The 15,589-nt window shown below is 36.0% G+C and overlaps 1 protein-coding gene and 1 non-coding gene across 2 annotated transcripts in view; both read right to left on the minus strand.

The window, feature by feature from the left end:
* Nucleotides 1-6,267, minus strand: part of LOC107653344 (guanine nucleotide-binding protein subunit beta-2-like 1) — a 7,359-nt gene extending 1,092 nt beyond the window's left edge. The window contains exons 1-5 of the mRNA XM_016440038.1: nucleotides 6,049-6,267; nucleotides 5,216-5,468; nucleotides 4,139-4,234; nucleotides 1,896-2,006; nucleotides 1,095-1,235 (exon numbers count right to left, since the gene is read on the minus strand). Coding sequence (XP_016295524.1) covers nucleotides 1,095-1,235; nucleotides 1,896-2,006; nucleotides 4,139-4,234; nucleotides 5,216-5,468; nucleotides 6,049-6,161 — 714 coding nt within the window. The 5' untranslated portion in view covers nucleotides 6,162-6,267. The remainder of the gene's footprint in view (nucleotides 1-1,094; nucleotides 1,236-1,895; nucleotides 2,007-4,138; nucleotides 4,235-5,215; nucleotides 5,469-6,048) is intronic.
* Nucleotides 6,268-6,620: 353 nt separating this feature from the next.
* Nucleotides 6,621-6,693, minus strand: trnav-cac (transfer RNA valine (anticodon CAC)). The gene has a single exon. It is a non-coding gene; the product is annotated as a tRNA-Val (tRNA).
* Nucleotides 6,694-15,589: the final 8,896 nt, after the last annotated feature.

Consider the following 15,589-nt stretch of genomic DNA (forward strand, 5'->3'; position numbering starts at 1 on the left):
TGTGACCCTGGAGCACAAAAGCAGTCTTAAGTCGCTGGGGTATGTATTGTTGGCTATTGCTACAAATATACCCCAGCGACTTAAGACTGCTTTTGTGCTCCAGGGTCACATTCATGTTCACATTCATTCAAGCAGATCCAAAATGCAAGAAAAATCTAGTTCAAAATCAGTGTTTCCGCAGTTATTAACTGAATGATCATTAGTGTATGATATTTCAGAATTTGTATTAAAAATAAAAGCATTTTGATATAGGATAATAAACGTCATTAAGTGGTGAGACAAATTAATCAGTCAATCGACGGTTTGAGATGATCCACCCAAGTCAGCAGCCAGAACTCAGCAGCTCTAATTCCATCTTTGTTCATTTTACATTGAAAATCACTGAAATACATGCTAAATTTAAAATGAACATAGATGGCATTAGAGCTGCTGAGTTCAATTCATTTAGGTGAATCGGTTCAAACTGTCCAATGAACGATTTATTTATTCACCACTTACTAATGTCAATTTTGTCTTGCGATTTCAATTAATCACCATTGAAAATGATTGTAATACATGTTAAATGTTAATTCACTGAAATCACCTGACAAAAACAACAATTTTAAGTGGTGACAAATTAATCATTAAATCAGTCATTTTGTTTAAATTTAAAATGGCCAAAGGTGGCGTAAGAGTTCTTTTTGGTGAATCAGTTGTTTTTGACTAGTGATTTCAAATAATCAACATTGAAAATCATTACATTACATTTGAAATGAACAAAGATGGCGTTAAAGCTGGTGAGTTTAATTGATAACCATGAATTGATTCAAACTGTTTTAAAATGTATTTGCAATGATTTTCAATGCTGAACCAGTTGACCAATATGAGTTTTTCCATGAATAATGCAGATATGAAAAATCCAAATAATAGCTGAACGTCCAGCATGACAAAGGTCACAAACTACATATATATAATTGAAACCGAGTTATGATATATGAAGTAAAAAGAGTGAAACAGCACAATAAATCAGAGCATGACCAAACGGACACCATCCTGCCAAGATACATGTGTAAATCCAGGCATAAATGGTGTGTAGGACAGAGAGCTGATGGTACCCAGATCTTGATGCTCGGTCCTGTGGCGGCACACAGCCAGTATCTGTTGGGACTGAAGCAGAGCGCGTTGATGACGTCACCGCTGTCCAGCGTGTACAGATGCTTGCCTTCGTTCAGATCCCAGAGCATGGCCTGTCCGTCCTGAACACAGAGACACAGAGAACGTCAAAGCACCATCCTAACGAGAAAGTCATCTAGCATAACGAGGACACAGAGCTGCAGGAAATGATGCAAAAATTCAAGATCAGTCATTGTTCTGTCCTTTATCACTAGTCACATTTTTAGATGCCACAGACCAGTATTATATTAGAATTATTGATAAACCATTATAACTTTTGTTAACAATTTTAATTATATTAATATTTTTAGAAATATGATTTATTTTTTCGGTTTTCATTTTAATTTTTTATAATTTTGTTGTTTCTGCCATTTTTATATACATGTCTGTATTGTTTTTTTATTAAGATGTAGTTATGATTTTTTTAATATCCCAACTTTAAATAAACAAAAATGAGTGTTATTGTATAATAAAGTATTATTTTAGTTCAATTTTTTTTTCCAAGTAATATTTTTTTTCTTTTAATAGTATTAGTTTTAGCTAATAAGGGATACCCATCCTAAAATGTAAAAAGCACTTTATACATTTTCATGTATAAAGACTTTTTTTTTTCTCCTATGAACTATTTTTATTGACTCCATAGTACTCCCTTGCGGGCCCCAATTTGAAATCCTGGTCTATATGATTTTCTGCAAGAAACACATCCTATGTTCATACATTGACCCTAAAACAGTGAAACCGACCTTTCCACCAGAGGCACAGAGCGATCCATCAGGGGAGACGGTGACGGTGTTCAGGAAGCCGTTGTGTCCGATGTGATTGGTCTTCAGCTTACAGTTGGCCAGATTCCACACCTGAAAGAGACAAAACACTACGAGTGAAAAGATTGTCCATACTTACGTTCAGTGCTTAATTTGTAAATGAAACATTGCCGGATCCAAATCAGCAGTTAAAAGGCGCCGTGACCGACGCTGACAATACAACTTCAGTTTTCCCGGAACATTCAATGACGTCACTAAACGGTGATGACACAACTATAAGAGCATCGTTCTCAAGTTTCTGCATTGACCTAACCATAGCCTAGGTTTTCAAACCCTGGGTCAAAAATGGGTCGTCAGGATGATTTAAGGCAAATATATGCAAGTTACATTACAAATAACCAAATTTGTTTCCATAAAAATAAAATACAATCTATATAGAAATGGTATAAATAAGCAAAATATATCTGACATAAATAATTAACAGATATAAAACGATCCGCAAACAAGTTAACGGAAAGGAAACCGAGAACCGAGATGACAGAACGCGCATCCCGTTTGTTTGCTTAATTACAAAAACACAAACGTTCTTTTCATTGCGAGTGTGCAAAAATACAAGTAAACATTTACATTTAGCAGACGCTTTTATAAATAAATAAAAAGAAAACAGACAGAATAGAATAAGAATAGAGCATTCTAGTGTTAGAGGCCTTTTTTGCTTTTGTTAATTGTATAATAAATAAAAAGAAAAGAAATAGATAGAATACAAAAAGAATAGAGAAGCTAGTGTTCGTTTTTTTATTATTATACATTTTTTTAACACTTTGCGGATTGTCTTACTCTTATCTGTATGACCAAAAATGGAGTACTATTTAATGTGTCAGCTGTTTGATCGCGCCGGTGCCTCGCGCACACACACACACACACACATCTGGTTTGCTATCCTTGTGGGGACTCTCCATAGGCGTAATGGTTTTTATACTGTACAAACTGTATAATAGTTTAACATTGAAATACATTGCGAATATGGAAACATTTGGATTTGTGCCGAATGAGAGAGGTACGAGAGCCCAACGGTACTTTCAGTTTCGCTTTGGTTTGGTTTCTAGCTTTATATTTTTATTTCCATTCTTGATCTGTTCTGCATACCGTTACATATAAAAGATTTGTTTTGGAGTGAGGGGAACTAGGCTATGATTATAGTGTTTATAATGTTTATACATTATAATATTTCACTTTATTTGGTATTATTTCTGGTATTATTACACACTCTCCAAACGTTCCGCTGCTCACAAAAGAGTGGCGAGAGTAGGTTAAGCAGTAGCACCAATCAACGAGAGCGATTTTGAATTTAAGAAAGCAGATTGGTCAATAATATGTTGAGGACCAATACATAATCTACAAATCATGCTCCAAATACATATGCATAAACCCACAATCACTCTGTCTCGTATGCACGCGCACGCACTGTCACGATCTAACGCACTTGTTAATGCCGGATCTTTAAAAACAAATACCGGAACGCAAAAATCCAAAATCTGACATTTTCCGGAACAGGATCCGGCTCAAATTAAGCACTGCTTACATTCCTCAAGAACCTATGAAAACATGTTGATTTAGAGGCTGATGTTTACATGCTTGAGTTTGATGTTGTAGAAAAAAAGAAAAGAAAAAAAAAAAGCATTTATATGTATGTGTCTAACGACAGTTAGTCCACAGAGCTGACCTGTCAATCTCTCTTGATTTCAGAACCTAAACATTAGGTGCATTCTGACCAATCAGAGGACAGTTTACTCATGTGACTTGAATACATACATTTTGGAATGTTACCAAGGAGAAAACGCAACATTGTAACAATTTAAGTCATTGTTTCAAGTGAAAACGCCCTTAAACTCCACTCAGCTCTCACCTTGACCATCTGATTTAGAGGCTGATGTTTACATGCTTGAGTTTGATGTTGTAGAAAAAAAGAAAAGAAAAAAAAAAAAAGCATTTATATGTATGTGTCTAACGACAGTTAGTCCACAGAGCTGACCTGTCAATCTCTCTTGATTTCAGAACCTAAACATTAGGTGCATTCTGACCAATCAGAGGACAGTTTACTCATGTGACTTGAATACATACATTTTGGAATGTTACCAAGGAGAAAACGACACATTGTAACAATTTAAGTCATTGTTTCAGAACAAAGCAAGTGAAAACGCCCTTAAACTCCACTCAGCTCTCACCTTGACCATCTTGTCCCAGCCGCAGGAGACGATGATGGGGTTACTGCTGTTGGGAGAGAAACGCACGCAGGAAACCCACTCAGTGTGACTCTCGTCCTGAGGAACAACACAAACATCTCAGCTCAGACTTTAACCCTTAAACCACCTGGCATATCAAATAATAGTCTGTTTTTGGAATCATTATTGAAACTTTAGACAAAATATAAACAAGTTTGCATGTGTGTTTTTGTTGAGTATCATATTTGATCCATCAGGCTTTTATGGCTCATGTAGCAGGATTTCATGAGAATAAGGAGGAAAGAGCAGCTCAGTTTTAGAGGCCCAAACTGAGCAAAAATATGCAATTTGGTGCAGATGATGATATTTATGCGGACAAAAAGTGATGAAATTCTGATGCTTGTAATGTAAATTAATGAGCTCTTTATAACAGTACAGCAGATACTGACATACACTGATCTAAATATCAGTCGTCACTCTATATCTCCAATAATAAGATGAGATTGAAATGATCCAAACATATAATGCAGTGATTGAGAGCTGAAGAAATAAAGGCTCCTCAGAAGATGTGAGATGTTCTGGAGGCTTGTGAAGATCATTCCTCCGCTGAGGAACAGTGAAAGTAAAGCTTCTGGAAACAAACGCTCCTCAAAAGATCCTGATGATCAGATTTGAGACGCACTGATTTTTCTAAAAAAAATGATTGATGGAGAATCAAGTAAAGCCGAGCTGCTTCAGTCCAGTAAGTGTCTTCTGGAAAGTTATTCTTGCATTTACTTGATAAAAATCAGTAAGGATTTGACAGCAGAAAGACACGTGAAGCACCAGCTGAAGCTGGACATTTGTCCAATCACACTTAAAGACATTCTACTTGTTAAAAGGCCTAAACAATCAATCAGACAACAGAAAACATGGAGTGCATTGTGTGTGACTGGTTTATCAGCAACATTTTGAGCATGTTAGAAACATGCATATCAAATATGACACAGTAGGATTTATAAGTTTAATCACTTTAAGACGAGATCAGCACTAGATATCACTGCTAAAACAGCCTCATTTTCAGCAAACCCCAGCTCTCACCTGAATGGAGTACTTGCAGACACCCAGCGTGTTCCACAGCTTGATGGTTTTGTCCCGAGAGCCGGACACGATCTGCCGGTTATCAGCGGAGAAGGCCACGCTCAGCACGTCTTTGGTGTGGCCCACAAACCGACGGGTCGTGGTTCCTCTACAAACAACATTCGAAGAGTAAAGTGAGTTTGAGCTTAGGGCTGCACAATTAATCGAAATTAAATCGCAAAGGCAATAAATCACGATTAGTTGTAAAATATATCTAATTAAAATAATCGTGTGTGTGTACATATACACATACACGTTTTTTAAGAATTATTTTTATTTTACAACATAAAACATTCAACATATAATTGAATCTTAAAGCTGCCATTTTTTAAATAATAGTGGGTATATATCTTTTTTCATTAAAATTTAAAATTAAGACATTTTATTTTACAACAAAAATCATTCACCATATGAATTAATTTTGAAGCTGCCATTTGTTAAATAATAATTACAATCATATATGAATAACAAGAATAAGACTTCAAAATAAAGAGTCTCAAAACATTAAAAATATATTAAAACATAAAAACAAAATGAAGGTTTCATTGATTGCAGTCACAATCATCTGAAAACATTGTATATTTAGTAAGGAAGGGACCATTATTCTTTATTAGATTAAAATGTAACTTATTTATTACCAAGAACATGGTATCACAGTATTACCATGGTATTTCTTAAAGTGCTTTGGACTGCCACGGAAATACCATGGTAAATTATGTTTCTGCACCATGGTGTTATTATGGTGATAACGCCAGACAGCTGCAGAAGCTGCGCGAGACAAACAGATTCATCCGTCACCTCTGGACGCGGACAGAATCATGTCCGGAAACTGCGGCGTCGTGGCGATCTGGGTCACCCAGCCGTTGTGGCCCTTCAGGGTCCCTCTCACGGTCATCTGCTCGGTCATCTCGGCGGTCGGTCCCGGTCGATGGCTGTAGATTGAGTCGGATGGGCTGAAGAGCCGCTGTACTCAACTTTACAGCGCAGGAAAAGGACCGGATCCACGGCGGAAGTACATATTCATGACTGAGCGACGGCGCAGTGCATTGTGGGAGCTGTAGTCCGGATGCAGCTGCTTGACGGGGTGTTTTTTTTTTTTACTCAGTTTTGGAATAGGATTTAAAAATAATAATGATAACAATAATATATCAATGAAACATATTACAAAATTATAATAATAATCATCATGACAAATTTCGCTTTTGTTGACAGCAGTCAAAATCATCAGAAAACAAAGTACATGCATTTCTACTATTATATGACATTTAAAACTCTTTGGTAATGTTTCGTGTGTCCACATTTTATCGACTCTTATTTTCGTGTCTTCCGCTTGAGTGAGAAAAACGGACAGAAAAATATTAGTTTTTGTTTCCGCCCGGTTTCGAACCGGGGACCTTTCGCGTGTGAGGCGAACGTGATAACCACTACACTACGGAAACCATCATGTGGCGATTCTATGTCATTAAATAAGTACTGATTGGCGTGTCTGACAACCTATACTCTGTGACAACGATGGAAAAATCTTTTTTTTTTTATGTATTCTTTTTTTTTAATAATTGTAAAAATCATATTTATAGTTTATTTTCATTTATTTTATTTATACAGTATCATTTCTGTTTCTTGAAAAGAAAAAAGTAAATAGTGAAATTCACATTTCGAACAAATGTCCACAAGGTGTCGCTCAAGATCAACAGCGGCTCCCAAAAAAATTTTGGACGCTTCATTCACAAAAAAAAATGTCTGAATGTAATTGTGTTAGCTACAAAATGTCATTCATTTTGAGGAAACGAAGCATAAGCACATTTTTTCGAGCAAAAATTCCCCCCAAAAAAACAACAACAACGGTTTGAAGTGATATGTAGACAAAAAATATATAGTGGCACTTAATTTTACTTCTTTTCCCCTTTAGATGAAATCCGTCATAACCCCTCCTCCCAGAGCTTTTATATCCAGTCAGCCCTAATATAAGTATAAGTGTTTCTAGTGAGGCGCTTTTGTCTTTGTCAAAAAGTATTCAAAATTTAACTTAAAATCTGAGTGGAAAAAGTGGAAATCAGGGTTAGGCATTATGTCATACATGAGAAAATGGGCTGAGAATAGAAATAATCATTGGCCCAGATGAGGACAGGAATCGTGTTTGGGCTGTTTTTCTGCTGATTAAGGGAGAATACAAGACTTCTTCACCTTACAAATGGTCTTCAAAAGCAAAAATGCCATCAAATGCATAATTTTGTGAGAAAGCGTGACATGTTCAAGCAAAACACACTATTTTTGGAATCTGCGGCTCAAAACGAGTAGGTAACACGTTGGATTTCATTCAAATAAGATGCAGGGTGGTGTTTTGTCCCATGATGCATGTCAGAAAGCATTTCACAGAGTTTTGAAATCTGGTTAGTTTTTATTTCTGGAACCAAAGAAACACGAGCGTAGACACTGGCAACAAAACACATGGATGTTGATTCAGTGGCGTGTGTTTTGACATAAAATGAGCTCTCAAAAGTAAAGCCAATGTAGTCACATTCAAAATTCAGAAGTGAAATCTTTTGTAGGGTTCAGGTGAGGTTGTTTCTGGAGTTCTAGCCACTGTGGTCTCCACCCGTTCTTCGGACCACACAGACCGTCCCAGTGTTTGTACCACAGCGAAAAACTGCACCGTTTCTCTCCCAGCTGACAGACCTCCACTTCTGCACGACATGTTTTAAGTCCTGCTGAGATGCATGAAATCAAACTATAGTGATGACTACTTGATTGTAGTCTGGATTAGTACTGCAATATATTATATGCATGCTGTGCACAGTATGCAAATGTGTAAGCACAGAACCAGGGCCGTCCTTAGGGGGGTGCAACTGAGGCCCCACGGCGAATGGACTCTAAAAGGAGACAACAGCTGATTTGACTTCCGGTTCATTCATCATGCTGGAAATGTAAGCTCAAGTTGAGCTGACAAGATTTCTTAATGATTTTGGAAGTCTCTTCTGCTCACCAAGGCTGCATTGGCTATTTGATCAAAAAAGTAAAAATGGTAACATTGTGAAATATTATTACAATTTAAAATAACTGTTTGCTATGTGAATATATACTAAAATGTAATTTATTCCTGTGATGCAATGTTGAATTTTCAGCATCGTTACTCCAGTCTTCAGTGTCACATGATCCTTCAGAAATATGCTTTTCTGAACACTGTCTTCTAGCTTCCACTCACAAGCTTCCAAAACCTCCCTCTGTCTCTCATTACTCATCTCTATTGTGTTAGTGAAACACGCCGAGACAGTGAAAGTCAAACACGCTCTGAAAACATGACGCTTCTGAAACAGCAGGTACAATAGAGTTAACGAGTGAGCGGAAACTATAATCTGATTATGAAATCAGCTCAAAGGTCCAAAACCCCCAAACACCACATCAACCTCAAACCCACATAAAACGTTCAACAGAAGGGTGATATTTCATAGATAGATAGATAGACAGATAGCTCATAACATTTTTTATCCAATCACTTGTAAGCGTTTTCTCTTTTAGATGTTCTTTGGCAGTAGACCCACTGTGAAGAGCAGCAAGACTTCTGACCAATCAGATTTCTCTAAATAAAAAAAGATTTCCTGAGTTCATCGCTCGCATCCTCTGAGGAAACCGAAGAAACAATGTAGCGCTCTGTGGGCTTCGGCCCATTGTGACATCATCAGTCGGGGACATAGTCGTCATGGGGACGCTGGTCTGAAGAAACGCAACACAGGAAGTTTCCTCACAATGGCCTTTGTAATCTTATCAACTCCACCAAATACACTCAGAGCTTGAGTCACGAGTCTTTTTAAGGTCTGATCCCGAGCGTTTTCTCTGTCTGCTGGGCAGGGATGGGCTGGAAGAGAAGATCCCTGTGGGGTTAATTATTAGTTTGGATCTGACAGCACATTTCCTGCGTCAACTCAGGATAGAAAATATTCAACACCCTCTATTGTTTCACAACATAATGATAACAAATCAGCCACAAGGTCCCTTACTCAAGAACACTGTCGTTCACGTATGCTGATTATCAGTGTCACAGACTGCAAATATGTATCAATCACATCCAAATAAAACAAGACAAATGTGCATCAAAAGTGCTAAGATTTTAAAGGAAATACAGAAAAAAATTTTTGGTGTGTTTTTGTGGTTGTCTGACATTGCACGGCCAAGAAAACGGTTAAAACCATGCCACCACAATCAAAAGAAAGAAATGATATTTTATAATAATAATAATAAAACATGTTATTTCATACAGTGCCTTTAAAGTAGCTTTACACAGTAGTACTTTACACAGAAAACACAGGAATAAAGATACACAACATACAAAGCAAAAACAGTTAAAGCAATCAAGTAAACGCTAACCTAAAAAAGTATGTTTTTAGATTTAGACTTTAAAAGTGCATAAATTCTGTGCATGAAAATGCCCTATCCCCTACAGTTCGCCAGTGTGTTTGTGGAACAGCCAAAAGACTAGTTTGGGAGGAGTGCAAGCAACACTTAGGAGGAGCATATAAAGTTAAAAGGGCAGACAGAGGGGCCAGGCCATGCAATGCCGGAAACTGACTGGAAACCAGTGCAAAGATTTCAAAATTGGGGTGATGTGCTCTTTCTGACTCAAGTCAGGATTCTAGCTGCTGAATTTTACACATATTGTAATTTGTTAAGTGTGGTGTTAGAGACCCCAGCGAGAAGTGCATTGCAGTAGTCTAAGTGAGAAAAAAATATATATATTAATAAGCCTTTCAGTCACAGGAAAAGTCTAGCACTATTTCTGAGATGAAAAAAGGAAGTCTTAACAGTGTGTTGAACGTGTGGATCAAAAGTCAAATTTGAGTCAAATATAATGCCTACATTTTTTAGTTTAGTTTGAAACTCCAAAACAGCCATCTACATTTAATATTTAACATTTTGAGCCATCTGAATTTTTGATCTCAGATATACAGTGTGAGAGAAAAGACATATCCACATTTAGACCAGACTTAGAATGAATATAAATCATCAGCATAAAAGTGATAATTAAGTTGGAGCAATCCAAGTGAAAATATGTGACCCTGAACCACAAAACCAGTCATAAGGGTACATTTTTCGAAATTGAGATTTATACAACATCTGAAAGCTGAATAAATAAGCTTTCCATTGATGTATGGTTTGTTAGGATAGGACAATATTTGGCCGAGATACAACTATTTGAAAATCTGGAATCTGAGGGTGCAAAAAAATCTAAATATTAAGAAAATCGCCTTTAAAGTTGTTCAAATGAAGTTCTTAGCAATGCATGTTACTAATCAAAAATTAAGTTTAATTATATACGGTAGGAAATTTACAAAATATCTTCATGGAACATGATCTTTACTTAATATCCTAATGATTTTTGGCATAAAAGAAAAATCAATAAAAACGATAGGGCCTACAATTGAACCCTGGGGGACACCAGTACGGACAGAGCCAATCTCAGACCTGCAGCCATAAAAACAAATCGGCGGCGATCAGAAAGATAAGATCTAAACCAAGCTAAAACAGTGTCAGAAACACCAAAAACCATTTCAAGACGGTTGTGACTGACTGTATCAAAAGCAGCACTAAAATCAAGAAAAACCAGTCTGAAGGGGCTCGAAGAGATTATTAACAGTAACTGATTGTGCAGCTGCAAAGCCACAACACGTTCTACCATTTTGGCCAGAAAATGAAGATTTGATATAGGGCAATAGTTACTGACATTTTCCAAATCAGTGTTATTCTTTTTTGGAACAGTGGCAGTTTTCAGTGCTGCTGGTACAACACCAGTGCACAAAGAGTCATTTATAATGCTGAAATAGCCAGACAATGAGTTAAAACAAGATTTAAATAAGCTTTTAGGGATGGGATCTAGTTTGGAAGTGGTGACTTTAATACGTGATACAATGTCTACTACTAAGGAATCAAAGTCAATTTGAGAAAAAAATGGGAAAAGATGTCACTGTCATGTTTTCGTAAGTTTCAAGCTTCAACAATGATGCTTAACAAGTTTGCATTCCTTAACTTGATGCAGTAGCTTAACATTAAACGTAGACAGCCTCTTAAGGGATTTAAAAGTGCATTCATGTGGGTCTATATGCAAAAGCATTAAACGAACTGTGCTTTCAAGGGTCAGAGTAATTGAACACTTACAGGATCTCATCACAGCTCGTCCATTGCATTCAGAGTCTTTACTTTAGGCCTATTCAGACTCTGTGTCTGTCTGTGCCTGACGCCAGACGGCAGCTGTACTCATGCCCGACATCTAAAAACACAAGACAGACAGGTCAAATACATGCAGTAAAGATGATGGGAAATGTAACGTAATGTAGGTAACATGCCATCACAGGACTACATGCATTACAAAACAATACTTGTATGATTTATTTATGCCTCTGCGGGTTTTTAATGCCTCATATATTTGTCAATGTATATAAATGAAAAATTGATGAGCTACATCTGATAACCAGCTTGAGTTGTTTGTTTTTATTGATGCACTCATATAGATCCACAGATATGAAATAATAAATCATAACACACTACAGCATTATGAATATGATAAACATCACATACAATGCATTGGAAGTAAAATGGATGGAGTTGCACAGATAGATGATTGAAAAACAACAACAACAATACGTCAGTGGAGAAAATAACGTACATTATGAAAGATCAATATATGGCTTTTGAAGGCATTTGAAATTCATTGATGATCTTTCTGAGAAGTGAAGATTGTGCTTGAAGTAACAGATGAGTGCAGGAGGTACAAAGCAAATGTAAAGTGGAGGTGTGCCTCTCTTAAATGTTTAAACATTTAAATGGTGTGTTTATGTGATAATGTTTGTCTGTGTTAAGATGGTTTCAAGGCTGTCATTTGTTTTATATGTTTTTAAAACCCATGTTTAAAATCAATAAAACATCATTTATAATATAAAATTATGAATGTAAATGAACACATTTTTAAAATAAATACATTATTTATAAATAAATTATAATAATAAATTATTTTAAAACATAACAAAACTGGTTAAAACATTATGTAAAATAAAAATATTTTAAATACTAGTTAATACAATTATATATAAAATAATTAAAATAAACAAATAAATGCTTTGTTTTTAAAATGTGTGGTTTAAAATCAGTAAACATTATTTTTGAGTAATATACATTTTTAATTATAAACAAATTACAATACATTATTTGAAAACAAAATAAATAAACAAACCTGGTTAAAATCAATATAAAATAATGTATAATAAAAATATTTTAAATAAAATGAATGAATCAATGAAATCAATCAATAAAATTATTTATAAAAATACTTTTAAATAATAAAAAAAACTGGTTAAAAACAATAAAATAGGCATAATAAAATATATATTAAATAAATAAACGGCTAAAAATCAATATATTTATTTAAAACAATAAACAAAATATATTTTAAAAATAGAATAAATACCTAAATAAATAATTAAATAAATCTCTAGGCAGTAGCGGGAAATAACCCGTTAGAGAGAGGCTGGTCTTAACAGGAACACTAGTGTTAACCTCTGAGCTCCTGGTCACATCACGTCATGTCTTGAACAGAGAAAAAGAGAGAGCGAGAGAGAGAGAACATCTATAAGCGCAAACTTCTTCTTTCAGCATCTCTACAAGGTCATGTCAGCCCTGGCTTAGTTTGGCTCCAACTCAAGGACATGGACATTACAATTATAGTGCGTCCAGGGAGTTGAGAGACAGACACAGAGAGAGAGAAAGAGAGAGAGATAGAGAGAGAGAAAGAGGTTAATGTGCCCATTAACCAGAGACAAGCATCTGTTATCCAGTGTTACTGTTGGATTTAAACCAGGAACTGTTCTAAACCAACAAGGTCCAAAGTGAAAAGGACAAATTCTTTCTTTCTTTTAAACTCTGCAGTAGTATTTTATATGAGATAGACCAGCATGCACAAACAGGAAGTTGAGACATGAGAGCATGATCAATATGCATTTACAGGATATTAAACTCATGCAGGGGAGCGATGTACACTTACACCGAGCGCCATTATAACCAAACTCCAATGACTAATGAGTGACGAAGTAGACAATAAAGTCGTTATTTATGTTTTCTTTGCGCAAAAAAGTATTCTCGTAGCTTCGTAACTTTACAGTTGAACCACTGATGTCACACGGACTACTTTGTCGATCATCTTGGTACTTTTCTGGACCTTGAACGTGGTAGTTACCTTGCTGTCTATGGGAGGGTCAGAGAGCCCTCATATTTCATCAAAAATATCTTAAATTGTGTTCCGAAGATGAACGAAGGTCTTACAGGTTTGGAACAACATGAGGGTGAGTAATTAATGACAGAATTTTTTGGGTGAACTAACCCTTTAATGATGGATTTGTTTCTTACAAATATTCAGCTTTTGGCTTCTCAAGACATTAACTGATGGACTGGAGTGGTGTGGATTACTTGTGGATTATTGGGATATTGTTTTTATCAGCTGTTTGGACTCTCATTCTGACGGCACCCATTCACTGCAAAGGATCCATTACTGAGCAAGTGATGCAATGCTACATTTCTCCAAATCTGCTGAACAAACAAACTCTTCTACATCTTGGATGGCCTGAGGGAGTAAACTATCAGCAAATTGACATTATTGGATGAACTATGCCTTTAAGTTGGCCAAGTTTATACAGTGCCGCCCACTAATACTGGCACCCTTGGTAAATATGAGCAAAGGTGGCTGTGAAAATAAATCTGCATTGTTTATCCTTTTGATCTTTGATTCAAAACAATTTACAAAATTCTAACCTTTCATTGAAGTAAAACAATGGAAAGTGGGGGAAACTCACATGTTTTTCTCTACTTCACGTTAGCCAGTTATTGGCACCCAATTATTGCAACATCCTTTTCCCAAGATAACAGCTCTGAGTTTTCTCCTATAATGCCTGATGAGTTTGGAGAACACCTGGCAAGAGATCAGACACCATTGCTTCATCCAGAATCTCTCCAGATCCTTCAGAATACCAGCTCTATGTTGGGGGCTTCTTATTTTTTTTATTTTCACAGCCGCCTTTGCTCATATTTACCAAGGGTGCCAATATTAGTCAGCGGCACTGTATAATGTGGTGTAGGCTACACACAATTAACGTGACACAACAGACCTCAGACAAAACATAGGAGAGTAGCTTGTGTTCCCACTTCTGTTCTTTACTTTTATTGTGGTTCATCATTGGCACGATCAACCTGACCAAATCTCACGAGATTAAACTTTAAACCACCTTCAGAGCGAAGTGACTTACCAACAAGAGTGAAGTTCACTTCCCAAAAATATAACCATGCCATTCATATCATTTAATAAAAATGAAGAAGTTGCGTAATAATCAAACAAAACAATATCTTTTCCTTTGCATATTTTTTTTAAATTTGACATGAGTTTAACATCTAAAAAACTAAACTAACCTGGATATCAAAAGGAAAATAAATATCTTTTAGACTAAAGCCTTACTGACCTTGACAGACAGAGATGCAAAATGGGAAAAGTTGTAGCGAGTGAATGAGCGCGAGAGAGAGAGAGAAAGTAAATGAAAGGCTTTGGCTCACTGTAATTGCTCATGATTTTCTCTCGTAAGTAAATGAGGGGTTTCCGTCTGAACTCCCCCAGATCTTGCTTTCTGAGGCCTGCAGTGAACCGATCCAACAAGTTTGGCACAGAGACGGACTGCTGTATCAGAAAAACCAGCAGAGAACACATTTCTGCAGGATTCAATGACCTTTAATAATGCTGCTCCTAAAATACCTTATACGTAGGAGAAATAAAAACAGACAGAAATGAGCCAATCGTTATAAAATCACTTTTTTATTGTAGAAATTGGTATCTTGGCAAATTTGAGCAGCTTGAGACATTCGTTCTACGAAAAGTCCAGACAAAAACTGTGTTAATATGAAGGAATTTTGTGTATTTATTATTATTATTTTTTATTGTTTTACTTGTATTTTAAATTATGCATTGCATTGTGTTGTATTTTAAGGTAAAAGGAAATGTTCTTAAACTTAACAACAGAAAATTACAAGTACCTTTTCCCTTTTGATACAGCTTTTGTAGTTACTTGTGAGATTACGGAGGTCGTTTTCTGAGGAGCAGAAGCTGGATTCACAAAACACTCTTAAGTGCTATTTTCACTCTTGTGGATAAAAGTTACGAGTATTTTGTATTCACAAAAATACTTCTTAAGAATGTTCTTATCTTGTTCTTAAAGGGGTCATATGATGCTGCTAAAAAGAACATTATTTTGTGTATTTGGTGTAATGAAATGTGTTTATGCGGTTTAAGGTTCAAAAAACACATTATTTTCC

Source organism: Sinocyclocheilus anshuiensis, unplaced genomic scaffold (genome assembly GCF_001515605.1).
Source record: "Sinocyclocheilus anshuiensis isolate Anshui unplaced genomic scaffold, SAMN03320099.WGS_v1.1 scaffold1151, whole genome shotgun sequence".
NCBI classification, from domain to species: domain Eukaryota; kingdom Metazoa; phylum Chordata; class Actinopteri; order Cypriniformes; family Cyprinidae; genus Sinocyclocheilus; species Sinocyclocheilus anshuiensis.